At 36.5% G+C, this 17,524-nt stretch overlaps 1 protein-coding gene across 17 annotated transcripts in view; it reads left to right on the top strand.

Moving 5' to 3' along the window:
* PPFIA2 (PTPRF interacting protein alpha 2) overlaps positions 1-17,524 on the top strand; it is a 321,853-nt gene that overhangs the window by 159,780 nt on the left and 144,549 nt on the right. For 10 of the 17 annotated variants that reach the window (XM_017804349.1, XM_017804347.1, XM_017804344.1 and 7 more), the window contains one exon: positions 8,723-8,785. The exons of the other annotated variants lie outside the window; for them this stretch is intronic. In XM_017804349.1, coding sequence (XP_017659838.1) covers positions 8,723-8,785 — 63 coding nt within the window. The remainder of the gene's footprint in view (positions 1-8,722; positions 8,786-17,524) is intronic. 17 annotated transcript variants of the gene reach the window in all.

Below are 17,524 nucleotides of genomic sequence, written 5' to 3'. Positions count from 1 at the left end.
AAAAAAATATAGCCAATATTTATCCATATTAGCATATTATTTATGCTTTGATGTTAAATTTTTGACTGTTTGAGTAAGTGTTGCCAGGGTAATGTTTTACTCTTTTTATTATATTTCTTTTCATTGTAGTCAGTGAAGTGTGTGCTCTTGAATTTAGTGTTTTAAGCTGTGCTGTCATCTCACTTTTACACAGGCATGATAATTATTGTTACACTTGAAAATCTTGTTGCTTGGCTAGATATGCAGAGAAACAAGATCATAGGCATCAGGAAACCTTTTCTTCCCTGGGCCGTTCCTTGGTCATTGCTTGCTGCAGCATCAGGGACTAGAAGCAGCACAGCAAAGGAAACTAGGCTTGTGGACGTGCCCTTCTTGCTCCTTTTCTTCAAGTTTCCTGATGTACAAAAGTTCAAGCACCTTTGTCATTATTTTCAACTGATTTTCAACATCAATTCCTGTTTATTTTCATTAAAAAGACATAACTGTTCCTATGCATTCTGTTAGGAAATTTGGTCTGATTTATGCTTCATGTAGCAGAAAGGAATATTGCATATTGAGAAAATAAACCATTTAAAACAAAAATTCCCAAAGCTTATATTTTTCTTGGAGCATTTTAGGTTCGGGCTTTCAGTCAGTGAGGTATTGAGTTATAAACCAGTGTCAAAAACGACAGTTGAGAAAGAGTTTTAAAAAGCTTTTTTGGATAAACATGCTGGTTTAATACATAAAGACACACAATCCTCAGTTTGCTAGTCTTCACTTGCAAAGTTTTATGTTTAATTTAAATCAAAATTGTTTCAGTTCTTCCCTTTACAATTAGAATTTAATTTCATTTTTGAACATGCTCTTCTTAATACTGTTTTCATGAAAGCTTTCATGGAAAGACTGGCTAGTCTCCCTCTCTCACTTAGCCAAGTTATCAAATGTAGAAATCTACATTTGAACTACTCCTGGAGAGGAATAACCAGTTTTATGTGCATTTCATTCTAAGATAGTGTTGAGGAATACATTCAGTGCAGGTAGCTCATTGTGAGGCTGCAATGTAAGATGCAGACAGAGCTCTGGGTGGTCAGAGCCCCAGAAAGGGGCAGCAAACTGCTGACCCCATGCATAAGGGCGCAGGGATTTGTGGCCCTACCAAGGGACTGGAGACTCAGAGACACAGCAGGAGTCAGAGACTCAGGAGGAAGAGAGAGACTTTTGCATGCTTGGACTGTGAGGTTTAAAAGCCCAGGGTCCCTCCTCAGAGGCATCCAGCTCAGGTTGTTATTTTGTCATTTAGTTATTGCACCAAGATAAAATAATTCTATGGATCTGGATGTCTGAGACTACTATGGGAAACCTGGAATCAAGTTTGTAAGGAAACCTGGTCTAACTGTGAGTGTGGGGTGTGCAGCTGTGAAGGAACTTCAGTCCCAGCTCAGGTGGTGCAAATGTGGTACAGAATGGCTCCTGGATGGTCAGATAGGGAAGTTTCCTTAACAATAGATGAACTTCGGTTTTGTATTTTGCTTGTGTACATTTTTTGCATTTGGGTTTTCTTAACTCCTTGGACTCTGTGTATGAACATATTGTTTCCCTTCCCTGGTGCAGTACAAAGAGGTGAATCTATATGTAAGGTTTAATGTAAATAATACTTTTCAATCCCATAGATACACTAATTTTAGGATTCTTTCAGAGGATAGTAAAAGACAGGCTTCTGGCTTGTGTCTTCCTCACTTACATCTTTGTTTTCAGCGTGCTTCCACCTCCTCTGCACTGATATCCTCCAACTTTGGGCTGTATGTCAAGGTGTAGTTTTGCTGCATCTGCCACTGCTCGTTTTTCAGATGACATTAATGTGAAGTTGAACTGATTTCTGACATCTGGCTGTTGCCCAAGGCATTATGAACAGACAGAAAAAGCCCAAAATCTTGTTAATTTGTCTTGGATGACGCTTGGCAGCATCATAAGCAGCCTCAGTTCCTGAAACTGTGTGTAAATTGTAAATATATCACTGCACTGCTGTATGCTTGTTTGATATTAGGATGTCTTTTGGTCTCTCAAAAAACTGGGGGAAATAGGGGGTGTTTTTTAAATGCAAAGAGAAATACCACTCCTGAAGTCTGTGAATTAGGCTTCTATACTCACACAGAAAAGACAATAAAATAAAACCAGCAAAGTGCATCCAACTAATGTACATGTATCCCAAGCATACATTATTTATACACACATGAAATGTTCCCTTCTGCCTTTGTTCATAGAAGAAATATTCTCAGAGCTATACTTGCACAGTGCCTAGCAAAGTAATAACATAGCAGTTATAATACAAATTACTTTAAATAATAATTGCTGTAAGACAACAGGAGTGCATCTGATGGCCCTGACCTGTTCGAAACCTGCAAATGCTGTACAGTGAGACAGATTGCTTGGAAGCTGGCCCAACAGAGTAGCATTAAATCCCCAAGGAATTAGCACTATCGTATGCCTGTCCCACTTCTATCTTCAGGAGTAAGCTGATTTTTTTCAGCAATGTCTTCTCCTGAAGGATAACCATTTAAAAGGAACAACCAAACTAAGAACAGTTCTACCAAAACACTTTGCAGACTGCAGCTATCTATGTATCTGTACATGTTTTTCTCTGAGAGGACAGACTATGAGAAAACTCTATGTGCAACAATGTTAGCCATATTTGCTGGGCTTGTAGAATGAGGTTATAGTTATAAAAGTGGTACCAGTTACTCCTTTTTGTTTGCTCACACTCATGCAGAATAACTGTGTCTCAGAGTCCTCTGCAGCCTAGGCAGAGCAGAATGTCTCTCAGGAGTGCAAGAAGGTGCTGCATTCTGCACTCACCCGGGGGCATGTTTCCTTCTGCCTCATCCTGCTTCCAGGTGATCAGTGGGCAACTTGTCCGTCTAAAGGAGACTTGATGTTCTGGCACATGGCTTCAGGGAAATGAGGGAAATACACGTTACTACAAAATAAAACTATGATTCACTGCCTTGTTTTTTTCTCGATGTAGAAATCTGAGGATTAGGAGAGGAACAGATTCTGAATAGGCTTCGCCTGACTTTTATGGGGCAATCAAAGCTGTATGCTGCTGTAGAAAATTGTTTAGGCATGGGATTGTAGTCATATACAGTAAGAATGAGACTACAGGATGCAAAGTTTTCAAATTAGAGCAAGTATGATAAATTGAATGTTTTCGGAATTTTGACTTAGTTTTGCCTCTAACAAAGCTCTGACAGTGCCTGCAATCAATGTCCCGTTTTTGAGATTTCTCTCTCACACAAGATCTATGAGATTTCTGAAACCTGCATAGGATCCTCAGGTGTGCTCGGGTTCTATCTATCCTGGTTCTGTCAGCAGGTCTGATCTCCAGGGACAATGTGCACATTTTAGCATCAGTTTTAACACGCCTTCCTAAACTGTGTTTGTCTTACTGCAGGGCAGAATGTACACATGTGTGAACTGCAGTATCTTCCTTCCCCACAGCCTGAGCTTTGATGAGAAGAGAGATTAGTATTGTAGGCTGGGGCCAGGTCTGGCAGCTGGTTGATTATAGGAGCAGGATTTCAGGGAGTGCATAAAACACTGTGTCTTTGGTTATTTTCTTGTCTTTTATTGTTCTTTTTCATTCTCTTTAACTTCCTTCCCTCCTTCCTTCCTTCCTTCCTTCCTTCCTTCCTTCCTTCCTTCCTTCCTTCCTTCCTTCCTTCCTTCCTTTTCTTCTTTTCAGTGCTAGTCATCAATAAAATGACTTGGAACTAAACCTGGAACATAAATGTCAGACTGTTCACACTTCATTAGACAGAAAACAAGAGTAGTCAGCATGATTTCCACAATCCTAGTTTGAAAACCAATCAGTATAACATTCCAGCATGTTCATATAGTTTCATATTTTTACACAATATCAAATTTCTAAAAGGACATTAAGGTGCTGGAGCATTTCCAAATAGGGGCAACAAAGCTGGGTCTGGAGCACAAGTCTGATGAGAGAGCTGGGGTTGTTTAGCCTGGAAAAAGGAGGCTCGAGGGGAACCTCATCACTCTCTACAACTACCTGAAAGGAGGTTGTAGCCAGGTGGAGGTTGGTCTCTTCTGTCATGTCTCTAGTGAAAGGATGAGAGGAAATGGCCTTAGGTTACCATTCCTGGAGTGGTTCTGATTATATATTAAAAGATTTTTTTCACTGAAAAAGTGGTTAGACATTGGAATAAGTTGCCCAGGGAGGTGGTGGGGTCACCATCTCTGGAAATGCTTAAGAGACCTCTGGATGTGGCATTTGGGTATATGGTTTAGGGGTGATGGTTGGTCTAGATGATTTTGAGGTCTCTTCCAACCTTGATGATTTTGTGATTCTTTGTTTTCTGTACTTGTAATAAAAAAACATAACTGAAAAAACTTTATGTGGAGGAAATTTGGACAATTAGGCAAGGAAATATTTTCCTTTTTTGACTAAGAACTATTCAGACATTTCCTTTCTAGGCCCTTTTTATTAACTAAATTTTTAATGATGGAATACATGCCTGAATTATTTCTGTGCCTCAGTACATTAGAAAGGCATGATCTTGAGACGTTTTAATGGCTACATGAACTCAAGCTCTGCTTCTGCGATCACTGTTCTGAATCTTTATTTGTTATAATAAATTTCTCCTATGAGAATAGTGTAAATATTTTATACTGTAATATGAGATTTTATTTTAACTATGGTGATTTTCTGCATACACATATTTAAATATTTTGCAAGGGATTAATCAAAAAATAATTAGAAAGTTCAGTCAGTGTGATACAAGTAAACAAATAAATATGAATCTTATTTTCTCTTTAAAATGTTCACTTAATGAGGTATCATCTCACCTTGTTATGCCACGTACCAGTACTGTGGTGAGTCTATCATACAGACTGCAAGGTCTCTTTCTACATATTGGGTTTTAAAGAATACATCTTGCCAAATCTTACATGTAGATTTAACTCTGGAGTGATAAGTAGGCCCCTGGACTTCAGTGGGAGTGCTCCCATGGACAAAGCTAAGTGTGTACAGGTCGATATACATACCAGAGAGCTACTGTTGATATAGATGGCTGTAGAGGATGGTTTCTGTTATTTCTTTTTACTTTTTTTTCTACAGACTGTCATCATGAAGCATATAATAATTATTAATTTATGTATAGTGTGTGTGCCTATATATGTACAAATATTGCTCTGAGGGAGACTTTTTTTCCTGAGAGCAGGATTATAATTATTTTCTATTAAGTAGGTTCCACTTATCAGAAACCTAAATTAGAGAAGTCAAAAAGAACTGGGGAAGATTCTGGGTTTCTTCAGTGCATCAACACATTAAATTTATTCAGTGAATAGCTTTGAATTTTTCAGTGGCTTTTGATACAATTCTGTATAAAACCTGAGTTTCTTTTTTATTCCCTGGCCTTATTATTGACATAGCCATGAAATTAGAGCTGTACTGCTCATGTCATAACTGAGGGCAGGAGTTCCTGCCTTATCAGAGCTTTGACTGGGGACTTGCTATGAAAGTTTGGCTTATAATGATGTTGGCATTTAGGAAAATATGGCTTGTTTCATGTGACCTGGATGGCAAGATCACTTGAAAGCCCAGTGTAACTAACCAGTTAAAACTGCAATTGCTATATGTTGTAAGCTCAGGAATATCAGTGTCAGACCTCATGAATTTTCACCTATTTCTCATAGGTTAATTTACAGAATTAACTAAAACTTGTAGTGCTTCCACAGAAACTTGAAATTATAGTCTCATATGTTCTTTGGCACTATTTCCGCCTAGTTGTGAAACACAGGCCAGTTTGGTGCATATGTGGGCCATTATTTGTGATTACTCTCTGATGCAGTCTTGGGAACTCCAACAGTTGTAGTTTGGCTGTGCGTACATCTAGATGGAATTTCATAAGTGATGTACTTTCTGGAAATGCTTCAGATGTATCACAGCCTCACACAAGGCTTTTCTATGTAGAAACCCAAAGAGACAAAAAGGAGACTGGAGACATTTCTGAGTCCATCATTAGGATACGCCTTGAGAATCTACCCCCTCTCCTGCATGTGATTCATAGTAAATAGTAGCTGAAGCTCTCATCCCAAGCAAGAATATATGCATGTTCTAGAGATTAATTTTCAGAATTTTCTCTCCCTGTTAACTTTGTTTTCTCCTCTGATAAACTTTAATATATACACATTTTCTGAAGGAGAAAGTCCAAACTGTAATAGAAAGCTTCATCAATATTAGTTCTAATAGATTATAGTTACTAAGGTACAGAGTACTAAGTTGATGCTATACTATTAGCTGTATTCCTGAATGGAATAAATATTTTATCAATGTGTGTGAGATGGGAATTGCTGCAGTACTTACACTGCATAGCTTTCATAGATTTTTTGTCTCAAATGATTGTGAGTAAATCTTCATGACAATACAACGTATTTGTCTCAACAAACATAGTTTGAAGACAATTTTAAAATTAATGCACAAATTTTTTGTTTTTTATTGAATATTTTTCTTTCCTCTTCTCTTACACTTGACACTTTAGGTCTTTTAAGTCTAGTTGGATAGGAAGTTATCACAGCTGTAAGGAGATAGCCTTACAGCATTGAAATATCAGGGATTTCTTGTTTCCAAATATGTAAAGTTCCCATAGTAGGCCTGAAGAGTCAAAATACCGGACTTTAAACCTATCAGCTGCTAGAATTGAATTAATTAGAATTCAGTATAATTGAATTCAATAAAATTAATTTTATACCTTTTGTCACTAGGTCTTTAATCACAATTTTACAAGAGGAAAGAGGGGAATATTGTTTACAAGATAATTTGAAAACTTAGCCTAAAGTTATTCAGAGAATATTGCTGTTAACAGTGATGGACAGCAAAGATTAATCAATTAATAGAGCTCAGATGCAGCAGTCAAAAGTATACAGTAGATCTACATTTTTTACATGTAAGTGCAAAATTATCAAAAACTGTCATCTATGAGACATACGGATAAAGTTTATAGTGTGTGTGTTTTCTTGTGCTGAAGTATTGTTTATTTAAAACAGTGCCATGCTGACATTGTACAGGCTGTATTTTCCTTACAAAATTCTGGAGCAATGGTGGTGTTAGAGGTACATCTAAACATGATACGTGAACTAACCATGAAGTTGCCTTGCATGGAAATGTTTTTTTCAAAGTGAAGTGAAATGAAATCTCTTTTAAGGAGAAAAAAAAATTAGCAAAAAAAAAACCAAGAAAAAAACCAAAACCAACGAACCAAACAAGCAAAAACCAAAGAACCACTCCCTCAAGCAATAAAAAGCATAATTATAAAAATATTTTAAAATATTTAAGGATGTAAATCTAGAGAAGAGAAATCTGACAGAAGCAAGTTAAGAACTTGTCAGCGTACATGGAGAATTTTGCTTAAAATTCAAAATTTACTCTTTTTTATGTGACTGATTGCATCATTTTCCTCTAAAATATTGAGAGTTTAAAACTTTTAAATATTTAAAAACTGTTATAACTGACAATGTGAGGATCATGGGAAATATGTGGTTTGTAGATGGATGGACATGGATCCATGCCTGTGAATGTGATTAAATATACTAATAATGTGTACGTTTTTGTTTAATGCAAAAGTAAGACATAATACAGTCAGGCTTAACTTCCTCATAAATTATAACACTAAATTCATTATAAAACACTTGCAATATGTTGCATTTTCCATATGTTGTACTATCAAAAATACTTGAATAAAAAAATACTGTCTTTTTGTCTGGTCTAAATACCAGATTTACTCTATTGAATTTGTAAACAGTGACAAAAATAAAGCTTAGGTCAGTATTTACTTTGAGAAATTATAAAGCTCAACTATAATTAGCATGAACATTGTATGTATTGTTACATATGCTCTCAACAATGGAAAGAAGTTGTTTAAAGGTTTAGTCTAGAACTGTTGGTTTTTTACATCTGCAACTTTTTGAAAATTTGTGCTATTAATTTCTTCTGAAGTAAATGTTGAAATCTGAAGCAATATGATCTGGTCAGATTGCATGCTAGATAAGGTCTTTCTAAAGAAGAATTGTATGCTGGCCTCAGCAAAAATAAACAAACAAGTCACGAAAAAAGAGGAAAAGTAACATTCAGTGCTAAAATACATACTTCAGATAGCTGAAGGGACTTCCAGATTTTTAAATTAACATAGCTTCTTTCCTACTGTTTTTCCAATCTTATGATTGTTTAGTGCAACAAAAAAGTCTGAGACAGCATGAAAAAATTATCAATTTAGTAGGTAAATTGTACATAATAAGTTAATTTCCTTTGATGTCATTCCATAAGATGTTTTAATTTGGGGGAGAAGATCCTGCTTTCTTTAAACCTCACAAACAGGTAATTGTCTTTATGCAGAGACCTCAGATTAAAGTCAGCCATTGGAGCTATGATTATTTCTCCATACTTATCTGCCTGTTTGACAGTACTTCAGAGTCCACTTATGTCAATGCAGTGCAGAACACCAAAGTGAGTTACTATTTGGTTGTTCTCAGTACCTCACAAGCCAGGAGATGTAACAATACTTTCAATTTCTTTATGTGAATTTCAGTTGAGCCACATAAGTGTTCTCTTAGATCAGCTTGTTTGAGTGCTAATAACATTCATCTGTTGGTATGGTGTAATTTAAATATTCTGTAGCACTGTACAAAATTCTGTTCCATTCAGCAGAATCTCTGTTGCCCCCTTTTTCAGATGACGGTTGCTGCTGGTACGAGCATTGAGAATAACATTCAAAGGACGATATCCTGCCCTAATGTATGTTCAAAATATCTTGGTTTTTTGCGTAATTTAAATGTGAAGCCTCCTTACATGAATTTGATATTTTGTTGCCCATAGAAGCTTGTGCACCTTGAGGTTACTTCACATTTTATATTTCAGGGTCAATGAATATTGTACTACAAGTGAGGTCTCAGCCAATCAAAAGTACAAAATTACTGTCATTTCTTTCTATGCAGTCTGATGGTGCAGCTAAATAAAGATAATGATAATATATTCATAGTTCCATCTGCATTTACTTTGCTTCCCAGCCAGCTCAATGCTCCTGTCAGTTGAAATCTAGAACATCAATAGACAAAATGAGGAAAGCAATGAGAGGCTATATTTATTCTACATAACCTTGTTTTAAATTGGGCTTTGATACAAAGATGTGTAACAATAAATTTGGAAGGAAGGTAATTTCATTTTTCTTGCTTAGACAAATATGTGTCATGACTTAAAATAGAAGGACGGAGGAGTTGCTATTGCTTATGTAAGGTGGAATAAAAATTGTATCTGGTTAACAAAAGAAGTAAACTATTCACTTGTAGTATAATAGGTCATTTATCTTTTTTTACCAAAACTATTCAGATAATGGAAAGCTGTTGGGCCGAAATTGAACTCTTATACATTAATGGGGAAACTAATGAAAATTGGGATGTACCACAGAGTAAAGAAACTATTTTATAGAACCTATTTTTTATCATGTAATGTGTTTAGTAATTTATTTTTCAGCTATAGATTATCATATTTATAGGGGAACTGGCAGAAGGAATTCTGGATAAATATTTCCATCATCATAAGTTCTTTGGAGATATAGCAAATAATCAAAGTACAAGCACAATCTGGTTAAAGTAACAAAAAGCAAAAAGAAAAAAATACTGTGATTTCTTATTGGCAAGAAGGGAATTTGTCCTCCATGTCTGTGAAAAAAATTCATCATCTTAAACCGGTCTTTTTTCTGGAAAGTTTGTGCTCTTAAGAGAACACAAAGAAATTCTTTATACTGCATTCTTAGAAGATACTGCATCTCACTATCTGAATCACTGTGGAATGGTTCTGAGTAAATTCCTTCAATAGACCAATATTATAAATTTTTATCTATGATTTGCAGTGTTCAATTTCCTATGCAAAGGAAAAACACTTCCTCAATACACAATGTATGATTAATCTCCAATTTCTTCTGGATTTTCAACATGACTTTAACTTCTCCAACGCAACTGTAGTATTGCAGTCTGCAATAGTACCATTTTTCATGGAAAATATTAATATGAAAAATATAGACAGAATTGCTGAGCATGGAAAAATGCACTATTAATATTTGGTTATAGAAGTCGATGCTATTACTTCAAAATTGTTTGGGATCTTTAAGTTTGTTTTCTTTTTTTGGAAAGTACATTAAGACAGGTTATAAATAGATGCTTTCTTAAAAGAACAGAATAAAATTTCCTTGGAAAGAAATGTATCAATCTCAACAAGAAAGGGTATAAATCTTAGAACTCATTCAATGCTCTTCTAACTCCATCTCCTGATTTTCCTATCTTAATGTTGAACTTAATGTTTTTGTCTCTGCTCTAGAGACAGTGTAAGCTAGAGTCAGTCTCACCTCTTGGCTCTCTGAAGGTATCGGTCTTTCTCTGTTGACTAAAAAGATGACCTAAAAAGCCATCTTGGCTTAGATACCTTGCTTGTAGGTATCTAGATACCTTGCTTGAAATTACATAATGCAAACCCTGTTTTCCCAATTTAAGATGTTTTTTAGGACAAGACTAACCTCACCTGATTTGTAGTCGCCTAAAAACCTGGAGTTCAATTGAGCTATGATGCAGACACTTTCATCGAAGAAAATAAGGTACACCATTTGAAGATAATCCCCTCTTAAAATAGCTTGGATGGATTGTCACTGAAGGGTCTTTTTCTCTCAACTTAAGCAGTAGGTTAGGTGAATATCTTAACCTAGGCATTAGAGACTATTTTCAAAGCTGAAACTTGGAAAAAAAAAATGTAATTCCCATGTAGGTAACAGTGGAAAATCTTGCAATCCAGTCAAAAGACTAGGCTTTCATATTTCCCCCTGAAATTTCTCCATGAACTAAAAAGAATTCTTAAATTCTTTAATAAAAAATGTTAGTTTTCACTTCTAGTATAAATGCACGAAAAATAAAAATTTTCATGTTTAAAACTACTGTTTATTTCCTTCCAAAGGGGAAAATAGCACAGTTCAGTTATGAAGAGTGTGAAACAAGCTTTTGCCATTATTATTTGCTTATAAGCAAAGTTTTTGTCAAGTGATTTTGAGGCCTTAATTTTAGATGTTCTCTTTATAAATAGGTGCAAACAACCAAATTCTTAACTATCAATAAGGAGATACAATATTTGTTCTGTTTCTGACTTCCAAACAATTGTCGATGGAAGTTTATTTTATGCAGATGATTTTTTATACTTCAATTCCTAAAGTTTCTTTTCAGTTTTATCAGATTGTTAGGCCACTGGAACAAGTTGCCCAGAGAAGTTGTGGATACCCCATCCCTGGAAGTGTTCAAGGCCAAGCTGGATGGGGCTTTGAGCAACCTGGTCTAGTGGAAGGTGCCCTTGTCTATGGCAGGGAGTTGGAAGTGGATGATCTCTAAGATCCTTTACAACCCAAAACATTCTATTATTCTATGATTTTTGAATTTATAATTAATAATGACCAAACATTCTGTTAATTACAAAAGAATCCTGTTGAGAGATATAATCCCTGTCAACATCTGCATGACATTCAAATGTACAAAGCCTTGAGCAAGAGCAAGAAGTGGAAATCTGCACACAGCTTTTCACTAAGCATGTTGCAGGGAGGACAGCAAGGGAAGGAGATTCTTTGTACATCTTCTCTTGGCACAAGGTCTTCCTGGGGCACGATAACAATTGCAAAAGCAGATCCAGCTTCAGTTTAGAGAAACAGTGTAATTGAAAAGAGTCATCCAAAACTTGATGAATAATTACAAAGTGTTTTATCCATTCCTAAATTCCCTAGTTTCCTGATGATTGGAAACTGTTTATGTAGCTATTCGTTACTGAGTAAAACCCTTCCTCTTAGACTTTTTCCTCAGTATACTTCTATATTATGATTCATTGTTCTTATGTTAATTATAAAAAAATTGCTAAAGGAACAACTTAAAGCAATTTGTCACAGATCAGAAACAAAATTAATAAAATAATTTATTTTATTCCATTGAGTTTCAACACCACAATTACTTGTGTAAACCATAGTTTTAATAATAGGCATTAAGACTGTCAAATCTACAGCCAAAACTATTTGAATACATGCTGAATTTTCAATCACTGGGCTACATTATTCTGAAATGTTTTCTAGTTTCTTGTAATTACTGTGAATTGCATAACTTTGTACTTCTGCCTATTGTTAAAGGGATAACTGTAGAGGATGACCTCAGAAAAACAAAATTTTCAGTTAGTATCTGTTGCACTGGTTCAGCATTTTAATTACATGGCATTAATTACACAGTTGTAATTAACTATAAAACTCGGTTATTTAGTCAAAAATGCACAGTACATTTGGTTTGGCCTTTCTGGATCTTAATCTAAGACCTAAAATATACTTCTAGAAGTGCTTATCTAGAAGTAGTATTTCAAATGTTAAAACCATAAAGAAATCATAGAGTAGATTGCTCATGAGACATATAGTCTAAAATATTAAAAAATGCTTTATTAAGCCTGAATAGCACCTCTTAGTGTTATTAGTAGCAAATGTAAATAGGGTTTTAAATATAAAGGGTGTAAAGTATGTCATTTTGCTTTATGAAAATACACTGCAAGGCTTGCAATAAAGCTAAAACTCAAGGAGAAACTGCTATGTATTCAAAATTGAGAATCCAGATATTATGGCGATTTTCAAGGTACAATTTTGTGGACAGTTTCCCACATATGAAAAAATCTAATTTGTACACAGTTGCTTAGTGAAGTTTACACCTTCCCCATTATAGGCTTCAATTTACCTTTATTCCCACATAAACTTTTTGTTTCTTGTTTCTTATAGTTATAAAATGTTTGCACAGCAGACGCTGAGTGGAAAAAATTGATATTACATACAATAATAATACACTATTGCAGCTTTATTCTAAAGCAGAAACAATTTTGTCTATGCTCAGAACATTTCACTACATGTAGGAAGAAAAAGGCAGATGTCTAAACACAATTGCAAACCTCTAGCCTTTCTCAGACTGCTAAAGCTCCATGAGCATTCAGCTCAACTCCCTCAGCTCTTTTTCAGTATTTATAAGAATCAGGGATTTACCAGACAGTGACGTACTGCTTGAAGCTACAAACCCATTTTATGTGATCACTTGACCCTTTCAAGCATCAGACACCCTTGGCACAGATGTCTTACTTATGTCTGTGAAAGGAAAGAAATTCCTCTCCGTTGTCAAGCTTTTACCCAAACTCCATAGTTCAAAGTCTCCAGGACTTAGTTCATTCACAAATAAACTTGCAAAGTGAAAAGCAATTTGGATTTGTTCTCACTGCCAATGACTGTGCAGCCCTGTATTTTCAGTGTGACACTAATGTTCTGGCCCGCATTTCCCATTTCCCTGCCACAGGGCCAGCAAATCTCACTGTGCGGTTCAAATTTCTGCCTCTGCTCCAGACCTTCTGACAGGCAACCAGCTGGCAGATCTGCTGCCTGGCCAGCTGTGCTAACTGTGTTAAATCATGAGGTAGAAAGAGAAAGCAGCAATGCTCTTCAGCTGGGGAGATGTATCACTGGCAAATGTATGCTTTGGCAACAGTGTAGTGTCCTGGTCCTCAAGTATGTGGCTGCTCACTCACGGTAATGCTGTTATGTGCACAGCATCAGGGTCCTGGCAGAGCTTTGCAAGCATTCTAACACTTTCCCATGGCATTTGGACTTACACAGGACCAATGCACTGATTTGAGAGACTGAAAATTGAAAAATGGAATTCAGGAACCTGGAGCTGTAGTAGTGCTTGTAAGGATTTGCAGGAAACAATTCACAGATGATATCTAAGTTTAGAACCTTTTTAATTTTTATATATGTGCTGGGCATGGACACCATTCCATATGGGTAGCTCTGCTTTCGATGACAGCATGGTGATTTATAGGTCCTTATCTGTTGCATCCTGGGAGAAGAAAAAACTTTAAAATCAGTACATCGATATCACGATGAAAGGTCTAGATTGTGTTCACTAGATGTTACTAGGCAGCTTTACTGAGCAGATCGACTGGAGTGAAAGACCGAGGACCCTGAAGCTAGGCCCCCTCTCTCAGTGGCCCACTGAGAGGCTTAGACATTGCTGCGGGCTGACCTTGGCCAGCAGCCACAGTCCACCCAGCAGCTTCCTTACTCCCCCTCTTCACCAGGACAAGGGGAGGAAATAGGTTGACAAAGCTATAGGTGAATATACAGGTGGGGAGATCACATACCAGTTACCATGTGGGCAAAGCAGACTTGGCTTAGAGAAAATGAGTTTAATTTATTTCTGATTAAAATAGATCTGGACAGTGAGAAACAAAGACAAAGAAAATATAATAAAATAACACCCACACAGTTTTTCTCAGGCTCAACTTGACTCCTTGACTCCCAACTCCTCCAGTCTCCCACCCTGAGTGGCACAAGGGATTGGGGAATGGGGATTAGGGGCAGTCCCTAATAGCTCCTCTCGACTGCTTGTTTTTCCTCCTGTTTCTCTGCTGTGATGTGGGGTCTTCTGCGGGCTGAAGTGTGGACAGCTGCTCCAGTGCCTGGAGCACCACCTCCTCCTCCTCTTCCTTCTCCAACTTTGATGTCCACACCGCATTTCTCATTCCCTTTTCCATCCTCTCCTCCTTTGCCTGTTTGTGGGCCTGTGCAGCCCCCCATCGCCAGCACCAGGGCAGCAGTGCCCAAGACACCTGTGCAGCTGTGCTCTGAGCATACTTCACACACACAGAGCTACAAACAGGGCTGAGGGTTGAGATGAAAATGTCCAGCTTTCAGACCTCTCTCTCTGAGCCACCAAATGAAGAAAAGTTAATCACCAGAGGCTTTCTCCCTCTTCTGCATACGCCACATCTAAAAGCAGCTTCTATGTTCTTTCAAGAAAGGACCTGAGAAGCACTTACCTATGTCTTATATTTTCTTCTAGAATTCGCCACTGGTTTTCTGCTTTTTTTTTGTTATTGTTGTTGGTTGATTGGTTGATTGTTTGGTTTCCCGCCTGCTTCTGAGGCACATCTTCTGTAAGGAGGCTTTCAAGACACAGAAGGAAGATCTAGATTTGGAAAGAACTATGCTTTGGGGAGGAGATTTTCACTGAATTGGTAACATTTTTCCTCTGTATTATTATTGAAAAAACCTTAGTCCTACCACCAGAAAACAGGTGGGACAAAATCTTTCCATGTCAGAGATTTAATGCATAGTTTTGTAGAGATCAATGATGCTTCTAAATATTTTCCTTTACTACTCTTCTGGAATTTTCATTTTTCTCAGAAAAGAGGAATACAGAAGAGCCACCAGCACTTAATGACTGGGAAATAACTCATTTGGCAAAAGGCAGTTGGCAAATTCCTTTGAAAGAATAAAAGAACATCATCTATCCCAGGGTGTGTGAAAAAATAAATCAGCTCAGATTCAGTTTATTTCTGTATTTAGAAATATGCTGTGTTTGTGGTGAACAGCTATTGCTTAGTGGAGCTGGGAGGCTTTCTTTCTTGCTGTCGCAACACCTTTGCTGGAAATGAGGGAAGGCAGAGGAGGAAGGTCTCCCTGTGCAAAAGGGAAAAGTTCCTAGACTAGAACAAACTAACAATTAAATTGAAAAGGGCACCAAGGACTGGAAGGGGGGGAAATAATGATGAGTCATTAGCGTGGAGTCTGGAAGCAGGTGGAGGATGAGACACACCAGTGGGAACAGGGACTGGTGGCTCTGGGGGAGGGACATGAACTGAGATGGATGAGAAGAGTGGAGAAGGAAGTTTCAGTGGCACAGTTCTCCCGACTGAAAAGACAGGTGCCAAGTTTACAGGAAAGATGTCTCAGGGAGGATGAAAGTGGGACAGGGGTGCCCTCTCATAATTTATCCTGAGTTTCAACACACAAAACTATGAATGACAGGTGGCACTTGTTATGTCTGGACATTTCTACTTCTAATTCTCTGTTCAACCCAGATTCAATGCTCTAGATAAGGCATATCTAACATGCTAATGAGAAAATTATTCATTCCACTTTGGTTTTGGGAATTTATGGAGGTTGTATTACCAAATATACCTGTGAACTCCTTAGACTTATGGATTAGTTCTAAGTCAGTGAAATACTCAATGTCACACTAAGCTATATATTGCACTTAAATAAATATTTTAAGAGAAAGACACTAACTACTAGTTCAACCACTCAACTTGGTAAGAGTTCAGTTTCTAGACAACAATAATCCTACTACTGGCACCTAGATAACATTCTCACACTCTTCTAATACAGCCCTTTTACTGTAATTATATATATCTATACAAATACATGACATTTTGAGTGGTGGATAGAAAGTTCGTTGTAATTGTTTCCCCAGCCAATAATTCTGGTTTATTAAATTGGTAATAGTTGTCTGCTAGAAGAAGAAACAAACATGCCCCGAGAAAGGAAAGGAATTATTTTAAAGGTCAATATTACTTAAGCACTTGTTTCATGCTTACAGCAGATTGGAGTTAAGAATAATTGGAAAGCATACTGATATTGTAAGTGACAGATCAGAGGAAAAACCTTACACCAAAGGTTATAGTCTGAGTTTCCTCAGTGCCTCAAGGATGTCACTGGCTTGAAAATGCATAAATGCTTTATAAAATAATGATGGAATATAATACTAAGGCAGGGATTAACTTGATTTGAGTTTCCCAAAGGAAATGCCAGGGAGAAAGTCTATACTGTTAGAACTGTAAACACTATATCTCAAATACAACATATTCATTTTCTTTGAGTCGTTTTCTTTGAGTCCATTAAAAGAAATTGATTAAAAGGAACATGTCTTTCAGTGCTGCATTTACATTTTCATGCTGCTGCAATATAAATTAGTTTATGTTTAGAAAAAGACAGAAGTGGGAATATGATCCTTCTGTAGAGTTTGAATTTCACTTGATCTTTGAATCGCACCATTGTTCTTTCATTCATATGAAAGTTACCTGGGTAGTGATACAATGAATTTTGCAACTCTCTTCTTTTTCTGGTTAAATTGTAGATGCCTTTTAATCTAGGTAAATAAAACAAGCACAAACCCCCCCCCCACACAAAAAACTCCAGAAAAAAACTGAACTAAAACAAAACAAAAAACCATTAAAAGAAAAAAACCTTTAGGAAAGTTTGTCATTCATAAGGTTTTTTTGTTTGATCTTTCTTATATCTACTTTTTATGTATGCAAAATATTAATTTTTCATCTAGATATCTCCATCTTTTAGATTAGATGTTTTAGAGACCCAACAATATCAAATTATTAGCATCATCTGGCTTCTTATTCTATTGCTCTCTGTCTTGTATTTTATGTAGTAAAAGACATAATTACACAGTGGGGCATAATTATAGGGTAAAGAAAAAGAGTGAAGAGGCAGATGATTAGAAAGAAGATAAATATTTAACAATTGAAAATAAAAAATAAAAAGAAACATGTTTTGGGACAAGTGAGAAGAAAGAAACCTTATGAAGATATTTCAAGCAAAGCATCCTGTGATCTGCTAAACATATAAAACTTGCTCTCTCTTAA

The sequence above is a fragment of the Lepidothrix coronata genome, unplaced genomic scaffold (assembly GCF_001604755.1).
Source record: "Lepidothrix coronata isolate B3197 unplaced genomic scaffold, Lepidothrix_coronata-1.0 Scaffold9, whole genome shotgun sequence".
In the NCBI taxonomy this organism is placed as follows: domain Eukaryota; kingdom Metazoa; phylum Chordata; class Aves; order Passeriformes; family Pipridae; genus Lepidothrix; species Lepidothrix coronata.
Note: the sequence above shows the minus strand (reverse complement) of the source record. Positions and strands in the feature narration are given on the sequence as shown.